The sequence below is a fragment of the Diabrotica virgifera genome, chromosome 1 (genome assembly GCF_917563875.1).
Source record: "Diabrotica virgifera virgifera chromosome 1, PGI_DIABVI_V3a".
NCBI lineage: Eukaryota > Metazoa > Arthropoda > Insecta > Coleoptera > Chrysomelidae > Diabrotica > Diabrotica virgifera.
Genome location: NC_065443.1, coordinates 318,843,916 through 318,865,823, shown reverse-complemented (window position 1 = coordinate 318,865,823; position 21,908 = coordinate 318,843,916). Strand labels below are relative to the sequence as shown.

General features: G+C 33.2%; 1 protein-coding gene across 1 annotated transcript; it reads left to right on the top strand.

Moving 5' to 3' along the window:
- Positions 1–228: 228 nt before the first annotated feature.
- Positions 229–21,160, top strand: LOC114332644 (RINT1-like protein). Its single transcript, XM_050653534.1, has 10 exons — positions 229–588; positions 656–891; positions 7,974–8,147; positions 9,215–9,502; positions 9,926–10,031; positions 10,719–10,944; positions 14,128–14,462; positions 16,992–17,218; positions 18,110–18,409; positions 20,644–21,160. Exons 1-10 carry the CDS (start codon positions 445–447, stop codon positions 20,855–20,857), a joined length of 2,250 nt encoding a protein of 749 aa, XP_050509491.1. The 5' UTR covers positions 229–444; the 3' UTR covers positions 20,858–21,160.
- The last annotated feature ends 748 nt before the right edge of the window (positions 21,161–21,908 follow it).

The window sequence follows — 21,908 nt, the reverse complement described above, 5'->3', positions numbered from 1 at the left end:
ACAAATGACTGTGAATGAAAAGCCCTATAGGGCTTTTCATCGACTGTCATTTGTTTCGAACTTCTGTCATGTGTCACATAATATTGATATATCTACGCCATACGTCTTTGGTTTGTATTGTTTATATACCAATAACGTATGACGTAGATAAATTATTATTATGTGACACATGACAGAAGCTCGAAACAAATGACTGTGAATGAAAAGCCCTATTGTGGTCATTATGACAGTGACAGATGATCAGATGACGATAATGTTTTTAAAATGAATTGAGAATTACTTTTTTCTTACTTTTAATAATTTATTATTTACAGTATCCGTATTTACCTAAATAATAGATTATATAGTTAATACTGAGATTTAATTATTTACCAAATACGTTATTTAAATAATCAATTGTTTAAGTAAGAGAAACAGGTGGTTGTCTTTGCCACCTCATTGAATATGTATCTTGAACCTGATCCTGAAATTAAAAGAAATGTTATTCACAACCTGAACCAAGAATATGGTAAAGCTTTACTAGATGTTAACAAATGCCTAGAACTTCGGAATAAACTATTACAAGAAAGAAAAGAAATAGAAGAACAGGTTTGTACACAATTTCTATGAAATTTTTGATTTAATACATTGTTCATTGTTTCCTTGTTATTTTCAGTTAGATATTTCCAATTCAAAGTTTACAATCGGTGCCAGCATAAAAGAAGGTGAAGTGTTTCTTCAAAATACTGCAGATGTAGTAAATAGGTCGAAAGATGTGGTGTCAAAAATAAAGACTGACTTAGAAGAAATACAAGAAGTTAGAACAGAAATAAAGAATTATTTTGATAAATTGAACACTTTACAATGTACGCTACAATATTTTAAAGTTGTTCAACGTATAGAAGGTTTAAGGTAAAGTATACACTCATATAGTCGGTTCGCTAAACTCAGACACAACTGGCTAGTGATTTTAGTAAGTAATTTTGCCAATTTCGTAAAATTTCCAAAAAAATAATTACAAAACAGTTAATAATTACTAAATAGTTAGTAATTTTGCCACATTTGGCAAAATTGACCAAAAACAAAAAAAAATACCAACTAAGATCACTAGCCAGTTGTGTCTGTTTTAATATATATATAACATATAGAAGGTTTAAGGTAAAGTATACACTCATACATACGTATTGTTATGATCTGCTTTCTATTACTTTTATATTAATTAGTATTTATTTGATTAATTATTTAATTAACACAAATCATACATAAAAAATTAAGAAAACATCTCAGCGTGCCTTTTGTCATAAAAAAATTTAATTAAATTCTCTTAGGTTATACTTATCCTTTCTCGTGGCTTCAGTATCTCTTAGTTGATCCTTATCGGGATAAAATAGGAAAAGGAAATAAATAGAAAAATCATAAATAAGCACATACAATTACCTTTATTATCAAAAGCAATGTTCTGTAAATTTATCAATTAAATTCTGTGGGCATAACTGTCCAAAAGAAACTTTTACCATATAAATTAATCTAATTCAAACAAATATTTATCGCTTTGTTCTTGATACCATTAATAAAACCAGCTAAACAAACAAATTTGGTATTCGCAAAATTACTTATACTTCCTATTAAATTTTTGAAATGTTGGAATCTTAAATTCATATGCTTTTACGTAAAAAAAATTAACTTCTGATTATAAAAAAAATCTATCACATAGGTTATTGACTGACCTTTTTGATTCACACACAATGATGTCTCCTCTTGACCCAAACAGCTCCTCCTTGTTGATTATGTTAGGCTAACAATCAAAGCCCTCTCCGTTCTCAGCAAACAATCCAGCAGGATACCAGCAACTATTTCTCCAAAAACACAAGCCAGGTCTCTTTTTTGCCAGTACTTGTTCAATAAACTCCAAAACTCTCTCCCCTCTTTCTCTCAACATTAATCTCCTGAGACCCAAGTATCTTTTTTACTTGGTGTCACAAATAATTTTAATAATGATAATTCTTGTAACTTACTCTCTTTGACTTTACAGAATCAAAGAGGTATTTCTTCTCGATTTGATTTGTTTCTCGTTCCACTTTTCAGCTACTCTCACTATCAAAACAAAACACTAGTACTTGCTTCTGAACTACTCACGAAAACTTTTGACTGCTCTTTTCGGATGCCGGTAACACAATAATCTTTTCTTTTCCAAACTGTCTCAACAATACAGAAGTCTATGAAGATGCTTGGCTTTATAAAAAGAACCACTAGAGACTTTACAAACATCTCAGCTATTAAATCTCTTTATTTCTCCCTGGTTAGATCTCATTTCGATTACTGTTCCACAATTTGGTCCCCCTATTACTTTACTCATAAACTGAAAATTGAGGCTATCCAACACAATTTTCTGAGATATACTGCCTCGAAGATGCATGTATACTATGACTATTCTGTATTAGAGCGCATACTGAACTTACCTCCTCTTGAGGTACGCAGAAAACAAAGAGACTTAATTATTTTATTTAAAATTATCAACGGGCTGTGTAACTGCCCCGAACTTCTCTCCAAAATATCTCTATTTGTCCCCAGTCGTTCGACTAGGCAGGTGCAAACCTTTTATGTCTCTTTTCATAGATTCAATTATTCTTACAACACATTTATTCCTAGAACTCTTCGATTAGCTAACTCATTAAATAACCTCGAAATTTTTAATATATCAGTTTCCCGCTTTAAAAACCTAATTTCTTCCCTAACTTTTTAACTTTTTAATATTTTCGGCCAGAGCTTTTGTATTGTGATTAGTGTTACATGACCTGTATGTATTAGATAACTTAAAACCGTTATACCTTGGAACATTTCCGAATTGGTTTAGGTGATATCTTTTGTTTGTAATTGTACTGACCTAATGTTATCTTATTCTTTTTTGTAACTGTATTACTCATAGAATTATTTTTCCTCAAACCACTTTGTTATGTTATATTACGATAATTTATGTTATATAATTGGTTAACATTAATGTTATATAATTGTATAATTATGTTATATAATTTAGAACACTGTAAAATTTATATCTGAATAGGGCTTGCCCGTGAATAAATAAATAAAAAAATAAAAACATTCAAACAAAACTTTCCCCATTCCAAATTGCCAAGCCAATCAGAAACATTTCTCTCTCCACCTTCCTCTGTTTCATTCGAAAAATCCACTCATTCTTTCAAACAATACTTCTACTCAAAACTTATGACTTTTCGGAAATTATCTAAATATTCCTGTCATTAAACAAACATATTTAAAATTCCAATTCTCTTTACCTCTATTTTTCTAAAAACTAATAATTACGTCTACCTGTGGTTTTACCTTTCCCGTAAACAATCTTTTTAAAATTATAATCCTAAATAAATGTTCGTTTCATATTTTATTTACAAAAATGTTTTTAATTCTTCCTGGAAAAATTCATTAAGGAGAAACCACCTTGCGTGAAAGCTAACTTCTAATAAATATTTACAAATCAATATACAGGGTGTATCAAACTTATGTGCCCGTGTTATATTAAAAAAATAAAATTTTTATTCTATCTTTGATTGATAAATTGATACACAATAGTATATACCTACGATTTGCAGATGATCTAGTTCTCATAATCAATGACTTAAACCCACGAAATGCTGCAAGAACTACGAGTTTGCCAAAAAGTAGGGTTGGAAATAAACTTTAGGAAAACTAAAATAATTACCAATTTAGTACCTAAAGTACCATTGAAACTAGAAAATTGCCAATCGAAACAGTTGACAAAAATACATCTATATGGGCCACGAAATACAAATAAGTAGAGACAACCAAACATGTGAATTATTTAGAAGAATAGCTTTAGGATGGGCAGTAGGTAGGATCGAAAAAAACGTTTTTTCGAATTTGATAATGGCCTGGGTGGCAAAAGTTGCCATTCATAAAAGTAAGTTTTTTGCCAAAAAAATTTTTTTTTAAATCAACCCCTTCAGGTGCCCCAACCCCCTAAAAAAAATTTTTTTTTTGGAAAAATTTTTCGATACGGCCCTACGTGTAAACTCTTCTTGAATGTTTAAAAAGTGTGTGTTCAAAAATTGGAGGCACTCGGAACATTTTTGGAGGTGCCCCAGTTACGTAAAGAAATATGTGTTTTTATTTATTTTGACTTTCAAATATATTTTGGTTACTTTTCACATTATTTCGTTTTATTCAAGTTAATTAAATTTCTATAGTTAAAAATATTATAATAGTTGCTTTTGTTTCAGATACCAAACAAAGTAAAATGAGCGCAAGAACACCTACCAGGAAAACCACCCTTTGTCTCCTATCTTTGCAAGCCTTGCCGAGATGTCCCAGCTAAGACTTCCCACGAATGCGGATATAATTCGACACTACTTGTTTGTCAGGAATGAGAAAAAAGGCATCATGGCAGGCAAAGATCCACCAGCTTCAATAATAGCAACAGAAACTGCAAACACTCTAGTGAACATCTGGAAGAAGTCATCGGTTCCAACAATTACATTTAAAAAAGTTACTGAGAAAGTAAAAAAATTGAATACTGACTATAGGACTCTACTCAAACCATATAAGGGCAGGCAGCAATCTGAAAGCTACACAAAGAAGCTTACAGATTTAAAACTTAGCTGGGAGGAAACTCTCTTTGATATTGCTAGTTGTAAATGTAAAGACCTCAACGATTGCCATTGCTCCAAAGAGAAGAAGATTCCAGCACAAGAAAGGGAATTTGTAATAGATCAGCGAACTACCAGAAACCTAGTCATAGGATCAATTGATGTAGCATCATCCAGGAAATTAGCAAAAAGAAACCAAAGAATGATGGAACGATCTCAAGAGCATGAAGAACAATTTGAAAAACGCCCAAAATTAAAGTCTAGAGATACTGCATCTGAGCCAGGAGACTCTAAGAATGAGACTAGGACTGATCCTGGAAAGTTGTCTGACTCTGATCCCCAGCCCTGTTGTTCTTCCACATCTGAAAACGTTACAAATTTGCAAATGAGGGTAAATCTCACAGCTTTTGCTAGGGAGTGCGATCGTTACGGTGTTTCAGACAGAAGCGCTGCATCACTTTCTTCCGCTCTGTTACAAGATTTGGGCATCATTAATGAACAGGACACTTCCAAAATAATAGATCGAAATAAAGTTCGTCGGGAAAGGGAAAAGCACAGGAAAGAATTGCAAAATGAGAACATGGAGGTAGTAGAAGCATTATATTTTGATGGACGGAAGGATAAATCCCTGACACAAACTAAGAAGGGCGATAAGTATTACTATAGTATCATCACAGAGGAACATATATCCTTGGTAAGAGAGCCAGGTTCCATTTACCTCGGCCATTTAGCCGTATCGTCTGGATCAGCTGTCGTCATCAAAGATGCAATATTGGATTTCTTTAATAGAAAAGAAGTATCGACTGAATCGTTAATAGCAGTTGGATATGATGGCACCAATGTCAACACAGGGACAAACGCAGGAATAATAAGACTACTAGAAATTGCCCTAAATCGCCCTCTTCAGTGGTTTATTTGCATGTTACATCTAAACGAACTTCCGTTACGCCACCTTTTAATCCAACTTGATGGTGTTACTCAAGGTCCGAAAGCTTTCTCTGGTGCCATTGGAAAATCAATACAAGCTTGTGAAACCCTCCCTTTAGTCAGATTCTCGAAAATTGTGAGTAACACTATTCCTGATTTAGATAGAAAGATTTTGAGTACTGATCAGCAATATTTGTATGATATGTTGCATGCAGTATCATCTGGAGAATGCAGCGAAGACCTTGCGAGGATTAAACCAGGACCAGTCGTACATTCAAGATGGGTGACAACGGCGAGTAGAATCCTTCGGTTATATGTCGCATCGGAGCATCCCTCCGAAAATCTGGTACACTTAGCTAAATTTATCATGAAAGTATATGGTCCATTATGGTTCAGTATCAAATGTAAGCCATTGTGTACTGAAGGTCCACGACATTTGTGGAGATTGATTGCATATTCAAGATATATGCCGACTGATTTAAGGAAGATAGTAGATGGGGTAATACAAAGGAATGGCTATTTTGGCCACTCAGAGAACCTGCTTCTAGCGATGTTGGCAGATACCAGAGAGCACATCCGCAAGTTAGCCTGCCGCAGAATAATTGCTTCTAGAAAAGTGAACAAAAATTCAACATCTGTCAGACAATTTCGTGTACCTCCTTTAAACATGCAGGCAGAGGATTATACAGATATAATTTACTGGTATGAAACAGATAGGTCAGAACCACCAATAATAAAGCACGTCTCCGACGAGGACCTGGAAAGTTTTGTATCTGGTCAAGAAACTGCAGCACCCTTTCTAGATTTGTCCAAGTTCCCCTGCCACACTCAGGCCACTGAAAGATGTGTACATTTAGTTACAGAGGCATCATCTAAAGTTTGTGGAGAGGAAAAACGAGATGGTTTCATAAAATCTCGAATCGAGTCCAGGAAGCTAATGAAATCATTTAATTCTAAGTCAGAATTTAAGTTTAAATAACCTTTTGTTCCTTTTAATAATAATATACGTTATAAGTTAAATATTTGTTAATAATAACATATTTTTTGTAAATCGGTACACGTTCCTTTTAAGGTAAATACGTTTTGGCAGCTTAAGTGTTTTGTTGAATTGTTAGTTTTATTTTTCTTACCTACATTATTGTTCCTACACTCACTTTTAATATTTAATATTACCTTATAGAAATGTAACGAGTCGTATTACCGTCAATAAATGTATTATTTCGTTAATTTGTTTAGATTTCAGCTAAAATTGTATTATCTACATGAAATAGGATTTTTTTATTTTCCGTTAGGTCTTTGGGGCACCTCCAAAAATGTTCCGAGAGCCTCCAAATTTTGAACACAGACTTTTTAAACATTCAAGAAGAGTTTACATATAGGGCCGTATCGAAAAATTTTTCCAAAAAAAAAAAAAATTTTTTAGGAGGTTGGGGCACCTGAAGGGGTTGATGTAAAAAAAAAATTTTTTTGGCAAAAAACTTACTTTTATGAATGGCAACTTTTGCCACAAGGGCCATTATCAAATTCGAAAAAAAGTTTTTTTCGATCCATCCTAATGGGCAGGGTATGGCAAACTAAGAGACGTGTTCAAGGAAAACATCCCAATAAAGCTAAAAAGAAAAGCATTTAACCAGTGTGTACTTCTGGTGCTTACTTATGGAGCTGAAACACTGACATTGACTAAAACATCAATAAGAAAATTACAAGTAGCACAACAAAAAATAGAAAGATCCATGCTTGGCCTAACTTTGAGAGACAGAATACAAAATAATGAGTTAAGGCGAAGAACTGGAGTGAAAGACATCATAAAACGCATTAGGAAGTTAAAGTGGAAATGGTTAGGACACGTGGCAAGACAGAGAGACAACAGATGGACAAAGAAGACAAGTGAAGCCGAGAGAAAGAAGACAAGAGTGGCGGCCAAGGGCAGACAAGTGAAGCCGTGGAAGACCACCTACCAGATGGACCGACGACATTAAAAGAATAGCAACAGACTGGATTGCAGCTGCATAGGATATAGAAGGGTGGAGACATCTTCTTGAGGAGATGGTGGTAAAAGGCAAACATGATATCTATGAAATAGAAATAGAAATATTTATTCATCCTTTTAAGACATTTTTACAAATGTATAGGACAGGTCATATACAGTAATATAACTGTTACAAGCTAACTGTTATGGATATGTAAGTAAGTAACACAAACAAAGTTGAGTGTATATAGTACACAAAGCTACATAACAAGCCAATTCATTAAGTAAAAGAAATGGAAGTGAAAAGTAACTGGATTTATTTGCCAGATAACTCAAGAAAATGTGGTTCCACTCTGAACAGAATTTGCAGTTTACAAATAATTCTATGTTTTTAATATATTATTTCTTTTTGTTTTTCGATGTTATTTCTTTTGTTTTACTGTCACATTTACGTTTTTGATAATTTTTACTGCTTTTAGTGATGAGTTACAAGTAGAAGTAGGAAAGAAAGATGACGAAAGATGTGTAACCATTTTTGCCAATTTAACAGAAATAAGTAGGAACCTAGCAGATTTTTGTGGACAGAACTTGAGGAATTACCTAAAAGATAATATTTATTTTTGGCATAATATATTAAAAGAGAAACTTGCAAAGTAAGTGGTTTTGATTATTTATTATCCAAAATCTGTTTAGTTACTTTTTTTCATCTTTATAGAGAACAGTCTGGAATCTTCAAAAGATATCTCAGTCCAGAATGCTGCCTGACTGACCTTAGAGCAGGATTCATTCTTTTGTAGTCCTAGCGATAGTTCTTGAGATAATTTAAAACATCCTCTCATCACCGAGGCTATGGCGAATGCCTACCTGCTAAACCAGACCCTCATCTATCATCCAATGATATGAAAGCGGGATGGCCACTGTAAGGCCAACATCGCTTCCTAAGCACTTCAGCTTCGTTCATCCAACGACTGTCAGCTAGGAGGCCCCTCCCTTTTCCTCTTTTTTTGGTCTCAGAATTTGGGTTTTTATTTTTTGTATAATTTTTTTGTAAGAATCTCTTTTCCCACAGTCTATCTCACACAACTTAACTCACGAATTCGCTTCTTATCAAACTGTATTTCTTCTAGCATCTACTTGCAATATCTTTCCCTCTTGGATATAGTTGTCTATACTAGTCCAACCTGCTTTATTTTCAATCATTCTCTCAATCATTTGTCTCACTGTCACAAAATTCACACTTGTCTCTCTTTCCATTATGTTCCTTTCTACTATCCATATGTTACACTCTAGCATGGTATGTGTAACAGTGTCCTGGTATTTGCAGTATAGGCACTCATCCGTGTCAGCCTTTCCGAATCCAGAGATGTAGGCCCTAAAACATCCGTGCCCTGTGAGCACCTTTCACAGTGAGCACAGTTCACCTAATCTTTTAGGTTCCAGAGCAGCATCTTTGTCCACTATTGTTCCATTCTTCTTGCCATTTTTCAATTGACCTTTCTCTTTCCTGTCTTCTCTCGGCAGTAGTAAGATCTAGGTCTCTTCTCTCATATAGTTTTTTTTCTTTCCACTACCAAAACATGTCTCCATTTAGTTTAGTTACTGATGGTATTGGATATTGCAAATTGATACATTGGGATCTCAAATTTTTGAAGTACATATCTTAATCATGTTTTAGTTTTTGATCCATTGTCTTTTAATGTATGATCTTGTTCTTTTTTAGAGATTTCGATGAAGTTCTGAAACTGATTAAATGGCCATTTGTAAGTGCGAATTTCTCTTTGGTTCTACCATTACCAACACACATTCAGAAATTACAGACTGTTTGTGAGTTTTTGCTTCAGATAGAAATTCCAAGTGAGAGCAGCGTTCCTGTAGTAACTACTGCCTTATTGTCAAATTTCCAACCGCTGTGTCTACCAATACATTTATTAGTACAACCATTGAGAAAAAGGTTTATGTATCATTTTTATGGAGCAAGGCAAACGAACAGAGTTGATAAACCAGAATGGTGAGTTATTGTATAGTTTTTACAAAGTAATGAGGCATATCTGGGATCTCAGACTATACATAGAATAATATTTAAGGTGAAAGGCGCAAAATGTCGCCTGTCAAAATTTTCAATATGTTTTAAATGTATTAATTTTTTTCAAATCCTGAGAAAACTAATAAATATTTTCGAAAAATTTAAACGCAGAATGAAAGATTTTATTATTGCTGAGGGCCGAAAGTCCCTGAAAACTTACATAATGGTTATTTTAATAAGTTACAGGGGTGAAAATAAAAGAGAAAATTTAGTGTGATTTTTAATTGCAAATATTTCATTCATAATATACTTTTTATTTATTCTAAGAGGCTTTAATTTAGTTCAAAATTAATTTGTTAGTTTTCATTTCAGTTTACTTTTAACTGATGATGTAAAAAATTCTTTTAGGTATTTAACTCAAATTCTTACATGGATTAGAGATCATCAAGACTTCGTAGAGAAGTATATACAGCCAATAGTGGAAAAATTAGGATTGCTACATATTGAAGCTAAGGTAAGAGTACAAATAGTCCACTTTTTAAGGGTAACAATTGACATAATCAATTTTTAGAGCAGTTGCTGAAAAATATAATTTAAAAACATTATGTCTTGTATTTCCTCTTTTAGTGCTGATTTTGCTCTAGATAAACTACGATTTGATTGGATGATCTTTTTATTTCTTAGATCTTCTAAATAATGCATCAAAACCCAGAAACCAAGCTTATGACCTGAAAATGAGAATTTTACTTTAAAAAATCTCAATATACAAGATTTTTCAGTAAGGATAATATATTTAGGGGCATATGTTGCAAATTTTGGCATATGCAGATGATGTGGACCTAGTTGCCCGCACAACACGCAAGCTAGAAGAAATATATACCGCCTTCTCAAATGCCTAAAAAAATATGGAGGACATCTAGCAAGTGCACAGCAGAACAACCCTCTTAGAAGAATCCTTATGTCACAACATGTGTGCAATAGAAATAGGGGTATGCCAGAACTCAGCTGGAAGGATGGTGTAGATGAAGATGGGAGAAAAATAGGCGCAGCAAACTGGCAACGGTTGGCAATGGATAGGACTGACTGGCGTAATAGACTTTGGAAGGTCGAGGCTCTTTCATAGGGCTGTAGCACCATTAATGATGATGATAATATATAATGTTGATCTTACATAGTGTTTAATTTCCCAACATGGTTTCAGCTAGAATTCATCAGGGGACTGGTTCAGATCGCAGTGGAGAAACTGTTTTCAGACCTACCAAATTTGCAGTTCGATGATTTCACATTTTCCCATTCAATAGATGAAGCTCTAGGTTTTGATAAGGAGTTGAGGGAAACGTACGAATATCCCGCCAATCAGCCAAGTATTTTGGTAGTCCTGACACAGGCCCAAGTGTTCATTAAATGGTTAGCTATGGAGAAAAAGTGTAAGTGTTTTAATATTTTATTTTACAAAATTTATGAGAAAAAACCTATGTTTTAAAACAAGGATCTAAAATAAAATATAAAAGTATTTTCAGTATTAAACTTAGCAATTTTATAAACAATAAATATTCCTTTCGTTGCAAGACGACACCAAAAGCCGTCTTATATTTAAGTTCGTTGAGAGAGCGTCATAAACACTCTAACCGGTTTCAAACCTTCTTAGGTTATAATCATCATCAAAGAATGTATGTATGACTTTCTCTGAACACTAACTAAAGCAAATTGAGCTGTTAGTATCGAATCGGAACGAAATAACGTGGTATGGGTGTCGTAGCGACATCTGCTAAAAGCAAGCGAAAGTTTTACTTTAATAAAATATAAAATAATATCAAAATAAAAATTTATTGGGACTATTTTTCTGGTAACACCTTCGTGGCTTATAAAAATTTGCAAGCCAAACGAATGCCGGAGTAAAGAAGGCTGAGGGAAATCTAATAATTGGATTTCACTTCTCGCCTGTCCAGCGCGGAAAAATTCCAACGAAAAATGGTCCTCCATACTCAGTTAGGAGTAAAACTAATAGAAATAAATAATCATGTCGTTGCAAAACGATACCAAAAGCCGTCTTATATTTCAGTTCGTCAGAGACTGTCATAGGTTCAGAGAAAGTCATATATACATTCTCTGATGATAACCTAAAAAGGTTTAGAGTGTTTATGACCCTGTCTGAACGAAATGAAATATAAACTAAAAATTTTAATTCAAATATCTATACTATCATTATCTGTCCAGATTTGAGGGGTTATTGTTGTCAACTAATGCTTCATAAGTTCACGAACATCGTTGGTTTTAAATGTTTTATTGTGCCTAGCCACATAACCTTTTATTTGTGCCCACACCAACTCGATGACATTTTAATATGCAGCAGTAGTTAATTCATTTCGTATTTCGTATGAAATATAATATATCATATTAGTACGAAATAAAAAGGGAAAATTTTTATGAAGATAAGTGATAAGTTGAAAGACATTGAAGAAAACTACAAAAATAAACTTATTAGAAATTTATATCAAAACATTAAAAATCAAAAAAGAGAATATAAACCACAGCCCATTTATTACAAAGATAAAGAAGAAAAAATGATATTTGATGAACAAGAAATATTAAAACGATGAAAACAATATTTTGATGAATTGTTAAACGGGGAGTATACAAATAATCACAATGAAGAATGCACAGATGATGGACATGGAGAACACATAAATCACGATAATGAAGGATACACAGACGAAATAATAAATATGCAAAGAGACAGTACGGAAGATCTAGCACCATCCCTAAATGAAGTTGAAATTATTATTAAGAATCTAAAAACTATAAATGTCCTGGAAGTGATTGTATAACAACGAAAATGTTAAAATATGGAGGAGCGCAGCTGACAGACAAAATACACAAATTACTAAAAAACGTATGGGAAAAGGAAGAACTACCAATGGAGTGGAAGCAAGCAGTGATATGTCCTCTTTAAAAAAAGGGGGACAAAGCAGAATGTCAAAATTATAGGGGTGTGGCACTATTAAATGTAATATATAAGATATTAGCAGTCCACATCAAAAACAAGCTAGCAAGAAGTCTTAACAATAGCATAGGTGAATACCAGGGTGGCTTTAGAAAAGGGAGAAGTACTATAGACAACATCTTTACTTTAAGAGAAATACAAGCTGAGAGCTATGAATATAATAAACCAACAATGGCACTCTTCATAGATTTTAAACAAGCTTTTGATAGAATAAAAAGAAAAGAAATATATAAAGCGTTAAAAAATCTAGAAGTTTCACCAAAAATAATAAGAATGATAAAGCTTACACTTACGAAAACAGAAAATAGAGTAAAAGTAAACAACAAACTAACCGATAATTTTGAAGTGAAAGAAGGAGTACGACAGGGGGATCCGTTGTCATTACTGCTATTTAATGTAGTATTGGAAATGATAATAAAAGAGGCTAATATTAACAGATCAGGACACATATATCATAAAAAACATCAATGTTTGGCATTCGCGGATGATGTAGTAATTCTATCCAGAAGCAAGGAACAATTAAAAGAGGTAGTAGAACGACCAGAAAAGGCAGCTCGAGAAAAAGGACTTTATATAAATGAAACAAAAACTAAGTACCTACTTGGAATAAACCGACAAAAAATTTGAACAAGAGCAATATTTAATGATTACAACGAATGTAGCAAAAATGTATAAATTTGGAAAGGTAGAGAGATTTGAATATTTAGGAACCTTATTTTCTAGTAGACCAAATATCCGGGAAGAAATACACAAAAGACTAATGTCAGGGAATCGTTGCATGTATGCACTCAATAGAATACTCAGAAGCAAAAATATATCTAAAGCAGCTAAATTAAGAACGTATAAAACTGTGATACGACCAATAGTTACGTATGCCTCAGAAACCTGGACTATGACAAAAACCGAGCAATCAATGTTACAAGTATGGGAAAGAAAAATACTTAGAAGAATATTTGGGGGAAAAATGATCAACAATCAGTGGACACGAAGAACAAACAAGGAGTTAGAAGAATTGTATAAGGAGCCTAATATAAGGAGCCTAATATAAGGAGCCTATATATATATATATATATATATATATATATATATATATATATATATATATATATATATATATAAAGAATAATTTTGGGGAATGCAGTCAATGTGTTTTGGGCTGATTAGAAGTGAAACACTTTGAACTTTTGTCGAGCTTTCGGACAATTTATTTCCTTTATCAAGACAATCTAAAAATTTATAAGACAATCCGAAAGCTCGACAAAAGTTCAAAGTGTTTCACTTCTAATCAGCCCAAAACACATTGACTGCATTCCCCAAAATTATTCTTTTTGTATTATTAACAGTCACTACATATTAATAATTATATATATATATATATATATATATATATATATATATATATATATATATATATAGTTAATTCATTGCAAAATAGTTTAAACATTGAACATCGTTTTAAACTGTTTGTTCAATTACATTTAAAGACCCTTGATTTAAAAACCAATTTTCACAACTTTACACAAATGAAATAAGTCAGTTATCGAAAAATTTGATACACTTGATGGTTTTGGTGCATTTTGACAAGGAGATATTCTTTTTTTTTTAGATGCCACTGAAAAAATGGACGCTATGTTACCACCAAACTCCATTGAAGCTTTTGATCCTCTGACTTCGGATGTAGAGGACTTAAAGATCACCACGTGCGCAGACGCGTTCATCACTCTCCTACAAACTATCACAGAACGTTATGAGTCGTTGTATCAACCAGGCCACAGATTACAGTTCTTGGATCTGCAACTGGAACTGCTGGATGATTTCAGAGTGCGATTGCTGCAGCTCGTCAATGCCGAAGAAGGTGATATTATAGAGTCCAGAATACCTGCCATTGCCAATAGTATTTATTATATTGAGAATGTATTGATCGACTGGGGAACTACTGTAGTAAGTGACTAATCAGATTTTCTTTCACATGAACGTAACGATCTATTTAAAAAGGCATTCTAAATATTTTAGCCCAGGGGCCAGGGCTTGCAATTTGTTATCAAAAATTTGATTGTTTAAAGATTATAATTCGTAAACTAGCAAATATAAGTAATTTTTACATTTAAAAATTTAAGCAATTTCTTCCTTGAAAAAATCTTACAAAATGATGTTTTGTAAACCTTGATCCAATAATTAAAACAGGACATATTGTAAAATTAGTGCAAAAACATTGTAAAATTACGGCATTTAGGCGATTTTTCACTTATAGTCCGTTAAAATGTTACATTTTTAAGCCGTACCTTGCATTTGTTAGAGGAGTCAATTTTATTTCCTGAATGTATAGGGCGGATCAGTAGAAGCTTAAGTTCAAGTTTTTGGGGTCGCCACCCTTGTCCCCCGACCGCCATCTTGGAAATGGGGTGCAAAGAGGTTTCGCGCTATATCTCGTAAACTACTAACCCTACGGAAAATCTAATTAAACATAAAATGTAGCAAATTAAATTTTCTACATTTTTGTTTCTATTACTTTTTATCGTCAAGTGACCAACAAAAAAAAGATATAAACAAAAATATGTAAAAAATTTTTAACAAGTTTTCTTTTGGAGGTTATAACTTTTTTTCAATTCATTTTAAAATAAAATAACATTATAGCAGTTTTGTAGAGAGTTTTTCAGCAAACAGTTTCCACTATAAAGTTGTTTAATTCTATTTATTTATATATGTTTTACAGCGCTCCAAACTTGACCAGATTCTCGAATGCTCATAGGGACACGATAAAAACAAAAGTTAGACTTACTTTTCTATCGATATATATTTTTTATTCATACAATTTATTATGATTTTAACATTCCTATGCTATTATTAATCTGTTTTTGACCTTTCTCCCCACTATAAAACTTATAACCCTAAGCATATATAGAAAAGGCCCAAGAAGTTGTTTGAGGACAAATTCGCCGATTCAGCAGAAGAATGACGTAACCGTAAAATGCAAAATTCTTAAGAAGAGCAACAAAACGATTTTTGATATTAAAATCATAAAATTCAAATAAATCAAATAAATTATTTAATCTATACTTATCTATCTTCTATTAATTAAAAAATTTATCCGTTTATAATTGTTATAACTTTGTTATAAGTAATATTTCGATTATAATTAAGGTTAGTTTTAGTTAGTTTAGTTTTAAAGCTAGTTTTCCTTTAATTTGAGCTATTATAGCTATTAAGTTATTTTACTCAAAATACAGCTCAAAAAGAGTTACAAGTGAAAATTACCTAATTGCAGTAATTTTGAAATGTTTTTGCACTAATTTTGCAATATCTCCGGTTATTATAATTAATAGATCAAGGTTTATCAAAAATTATTTTGTAGGTTTTTTTAAGGAACAAATTTCATTTTGTAAGAATGATTAATATTTGTTAGTTTACGAATAATAATCATTCCGTCACTTCCGACGCAAAAGCAAGTTTGAAATTCGAATTCAGTGGGTTAAAATAAATAAGAATACACTCTAAAACTTTGTGGACTTTGATGGACCACGAAACAGCCCTGGTCCCTATACCGCATGTCAGACATTAGAGTCAGTGTACGAAGGATAGGGCCAATACAAACTAAATGAGAATTTTTTTGACAATGTTGCCGCTCTCAACGGAAACGGCTGTGAAAGGTAGTATTAGGCAGGTACTTTTAGAGGATTATCGAAAACGATTATTAACTGCTGTGAAATACTAAAGGAGGATTTAAAAATGAATAACCATTTTCAATTTCATTGCAAAACGAAAATACAGCCGAACCATATTCTATTCCAATCAGAGAGTGCATCAAGCACCTCTACCGGTTTCGAAACTTATTAGTCTCTCATCAGGAGGCACATATGCTGCTCTCCCTGATCCAACCAAAACAAACCCCAGCGTGCAGTCCCGGATTGCAACGAACGAAATGGCATAGATGCCCTAGCGGCAACTGCCAGCAAAAAGACTAAGTTTTCACTCTAATGGCATATAAAATCCAATCAGAGAGTGCATCTGAGGTTGGGCTAGAATATGGTTCGGCTGTATTTTCGTTTTGCAACGAAATTGAAAATGGTTATTCATTTTTGATTTACATTTACTCTAATTAGAGTACAAAGGGAACCATTCTCGTTGGAACTTTACCGCGCTGAGCAGATGGGACGTGAATTGTAAATTGTAGAATTCCCTCATCTTCCTTAGTCTCAGCATCCGTATGGCTTGTAAATTGTAGAAGCCTCGGAGGTGTAACCATAGAAGGTTCCCATTGTTTTCATTCTGGTGGGATGTAGAATAGCATTATGTTGTTTTATATGCCATTAGAGTGAAAACTTAGTCTTTTTTTTAAAGAAGGATTTATTTATGATAATTCACAGAATGGCAATCTTGCTTACAATATACAACCATACTGATTCTAATATTTAAAACGGAGATTAGATTATTTACTACGGAATTTAAGTTGATCTCACCGTTATTTTTCAGCATTATTTAGGACTGTACCGGTACAAAAGCCAGCTGGAAATCGACAAACAACCATCATCGCCCGCTTTATCAGATTTTGATGATGATCCGACCTGTGATAAAACCGACACAGTCTTCGCCGAAACGTTGTCTCTCTACACCCACATGCGCAAAGATCTTCTACATACTCTTGCGGAAACTGTTATAGCTGAGGTGAAGGTCAGGAGCAAGTCATATCGATGTGAAAGGTACATTTTTTAGTTGATTTTAACCACTTAACGTGCACGCTCGAGTTAACTCGAGCATGCTAAACTGTCCAAACTGGGCACACTCGAGATAATTCGAGCGGCGTTGTATTTTATGTTGCTATCATTTTTCACACTCCAATGCAATCGAGAATTAAAAATAGCAATGTGAAAGCAAAAAAATATATCCTTTTTCTATTTATCATTTACGACTGATCTCTTCCTTGTGAGCCGCTTTCCGACAAATGTGCATATTCATATTCTGATTAGCTCATTTTTCAATATATATTTTATAAAATATAATGTAAAATATAATATAATATATTATAATAATATTAATGTTATTCTGAAGCCGATATAAATGAGTCAAATTAAATAAATTATTAGAAGAATTTTTAGCTAAGCAACAACATTTTTGTTTAATCTAGTATTATTTTGTATTTTGTCAAGGACACCCGATTTGGGCGTCGAAACGTTAATAAAATCATTTTTTTGGTAAATTTGTGGCTTATTTCCCATTGAAAATAGTTGATTATAATAATATTAGGTTTGTTCCAACACAACCAAAAAAAGTTATGTAACGATCACGCACTTCCGCAGTAAACAAAATATGTTCCAACAAAAAGATGATCGTTGATCGCATCGTCCTTCAGATTGTTCCAACAAAAATTGTTATCGTCCAGTGACCGTTTCGTGACGATCATTTCAGTAATCGGATGAACACAAGTACTCGTTGGGCTGATCTGCGCACTAGGATCACTTTTTTAATTAAAAACAATTTGATTTTTTTACCGGTCTTTTTTAAAAAACTGTGCATTGAGAGGTTAAAAGAAAATATATTTTTTTGTATTATATTTCATTCGTTTCTTTGTTCTTATGTTAAATTATTTTTAGTTGGCTGATGATGAAAGCAGAGAAAGAATTTCGCAGCCTCTCCTTGACACCTGCAGCATGCCCGATGTTTGAGATTCTCTCCAAGCGCCTGCACCAGCTACAAAAGAGTCTTCAAAGTCAGATCTTTGTGGCAGTATGGAGATCGATAGCCCAACAACTAGATTCTTATCTCTTCGAAGATTTAGTGCTGGACAATCGGTTCAGCGTTGGTGGTGCTCTTCAATTCAAATTTGATATCACAAGGAATTTGATTCCGTTATTTTTGCAGTTTAGTGAAAGGCCACAGAACTATTTTACTCAGTAAGTGAAATAATTTCAATAAAGAATTCTTTTGCCTAGTGCCTGATAACATTGTTCCATTTTTCACATGCAAGAAATAAACTTCTATTTTTTACTGTATTAAAGGGAGGGTATGGTTTGAAATCAACATTTGAAGCACATTTTTGATATTTTTGAAGTTATACTTCTCTAGGCACGATTGAGAGTAAAATTTCATAATACTGCGCGCATGCGCACACAGACAGTATGGCGTTTAGTTACTAAATCTTTCTAGTTATGTATAAATATATCAGTGCAAGAAAAGGTGTGAAAAGAATATATTAGTGTTTTTAGTAAATATATTTATTATAATTTTTGTGTCTTTGGATTTTCTTCCTCAGGAGTAAGATGAGTATTATTAAAACATTTTATTGTATATTTATTATACTTTCACCTTGTCTGTTTGTTACCGTGAATTGTCATTAGGTACGTCCGAACCAATACAGACACAGTCGTCGTAGCGCATTTGGTATAGCATTCGGCCAGAGATCGAGAGGTCTTGAGTTCATCCAGTGAAATTCTATACTTTTTTTTTATTTTTTTTTTTTTGAAAGCGGTAAGCACAAAATTAGTTTGGTGTTTAAAAAAAATTAAAACAAACTGTTTAAAGTATATTTATTTTTAAGAAATCATATAATAGAAGTATAACTTCTTACGTGCGTACAAAGTACACACACATTCTTTTTTTTTTAACTATCGTAGAATTATTTTATTTTTAAATTAAATAAGCATACTAGGTACAATTCACACAACATTCAAAAAAAATTTTTAGACACCTTAAAAAATAGATTTTGCGGTGGACATCAAGATTCGTCACTGGATTATGTGAAACAAACAATTCAAAAAGATTTTATTAACTTATGAGTTTCTCGAGGTAACGTTGTCGAGTTTTTTTTATTTTTGACGATTTTTGAGTTCTTGGTTTCAAAAGGGTCTTTATAAAAAAATAAAAAATAGGCATAAAAACAAATATATTCCGACAGCGTTACCTCGCGAAATGTCTAATGAAAATCTATGAAAAATTTTTTCAGGTGGATTGGTCGAGTAGTTTTTGAGTTACAATGTCCACCGCCTTTAAAATGCAGTTTTAAGAAAAACACGTTTAAAGTTTTGACAACTTCACCTTCATCTTCATATTTATCTGTTAAACCGTAAAGTGATGCCCATCGGAATATGTTTTTTTGAATCGCGGGGTAATCTATAAAAGAGAAGGCGAACAGTTGTTGAACGTTTCTTACTACGCTCAATCGCGCTGGCGCGAAACCGCGGCAGAGCGAGTCGAAGGTAGGGATATTCAACATGAAGTATCTCGGGTAATTTTACTCTGATCAATCTGAAATTTTCAGAGAGTATTCTTGAAGTTATGCACTTTTGTTTAAAATACATACTAAAAAATTTAAATATTTCAAACCGTACCCCCCTTAAAACCATAATTACAACGCCAACCCTGTCCAATAGTACCATTTCATCCCTCCTACTTATTACCCTCTACCCTTACCAAAACAGACAATTTTAGTGGACATTTTGGGAACAAAAAATATATTCACTCTCTTTGAGCGTACCCATAGCGTACGGATCGGTTGTGTTACCCCCGTGCGTCACACAAATATATCGTTTTGGACCTTTCTATCTGGGTTCCATTAACGCGGAACGAACGCTCTTATTCTCTGTGCGATAGTTTAAGACAATACTTCTACACAAGTACTCGTGAATTCGCTAATAAGGTTTAATCGTGCACGAATCCGTGAGTGAACTGATACACGTGTTTAACCAAAACGCGAGACACGTGGTTAGTCAAAACACGAGCGAACTGGTATACGTTTGTAATCAAAACGCGAGCAGTGGTAAGTTAAAGAAGTCTTGGTAATAGTTTTATAAACTTATTTATAATATTGTCGTGTTGATCATAACCCTTTCATACTCCCACTTGATCCAGCAATCATACCCTTATACTTACAGTCCACACAACTCTGAAATTAATAGTAATTTCACATACAGGGGGGGGGGGCATTAGTGTGACAAAGTCCAATTACTCGTTTGTCGTAAGAGATACGAAAAAAAGTTATTTAGGTAAAAGTTGGGGCACAGGCAGGACCTTAATTTTGTATTTGTATTTGTATTGACAGGGTGACACAAAGTTATGTTTTTTTTAATGGAACACCCTGTATGTACATGATTTATGGTACAAACATATTAAAACTGTATTTCATTTTTAGAGTAATTGAGTCTTGCAATCTACTCAATTTGAGTAAAGGAAGTGCCTTATTGTTGCGGGAAACTCTACTAGCTCTAGAAGGAGCTACAGGTATTGAAGACACACGAGGAAAAACGTTGAAAGAGTTAGGCGTCAGCTATTTCACACCTAAAATGGCTGTTAGGATATTAAACCAAAGGGCTGATATAACCGTCAATAGAATAATCATAGATTAGGTACTAAAGTTGGACAAAATAAGTTAACATTATAAATAGACACATGTTTATTATATTTCTACAAGTTATATGCTTTGTCCTGAATTTGTCAAATTTTACGATTATATAAGCAAATGTAACAAATAAAGAAAATGGACTTTGCTGTCAATAGACATATTTTTGTTAAATATGTTAAGTATGATAATTAAATAAGAGTCGGTATTTTTTGTATTTATTATAATTAATTGAAAGTTTTTGTTAATCCGTTTTGTTATTTAATTGTTTTTATGTAACTATTTTATTAATAAAGTCATAAAGTAACGATATTTTATTTATATACTACTCGTGGATACCAATAAGAAGCTATTTAGGTAAGATAAGGGTTATTTTTAATATTTCGTTGTGTTGTGCCTCACGAAATCCTAAAATACACACTGTAAGTATTCAACAATAGTTTTTAGTAAGACACGAAGGTCCTCACATACGCTGATTTCTCACTGTCTTGCTTTTCTTACTTTTTTTTCCTGATATTACAGGTTTTTAAACAAAGGAAACTTGACCATGCAAGCAAGCGTGGGTTAATATTGTACGGTATGCAAAATAAATAGTACTGAATCGCGTAAGCCTCAAATTTGTATGTACCATGAGCAGCTGAAATGTACTGGGTGGTTTCCGAACGTTGTTATAACGTATGTGAATGTCGTGTAATGTTAGATGCTTCAGGATGATACTCAGTTTTGGAGAAAACTATTTTATTTGCAGAAAGCAGAAAAATTTTTGCAGAAAACGGCCCAAGCTTAAAATAACTATGGTTTCAGCAGGACGGGGCAACTGGCAACCTGTCACACGGCCAGGGAGTCTCTTCGTATTCTGTGCGAACATTTTGGGGAGATCGCCACTAATCAGACATAACACCACCTGATACGTACATATGAAGAATGTTGAAGGATCCACCATCTGACGTTCCGGAATTGAAGACTAGAATTAAAGATTTTTTCGTGTCAGAGGGCATCTTTAAGACAAGAGTTCTAAGACAAGATATGAAGGAATACATGGAGGACTAGGCTTTAGA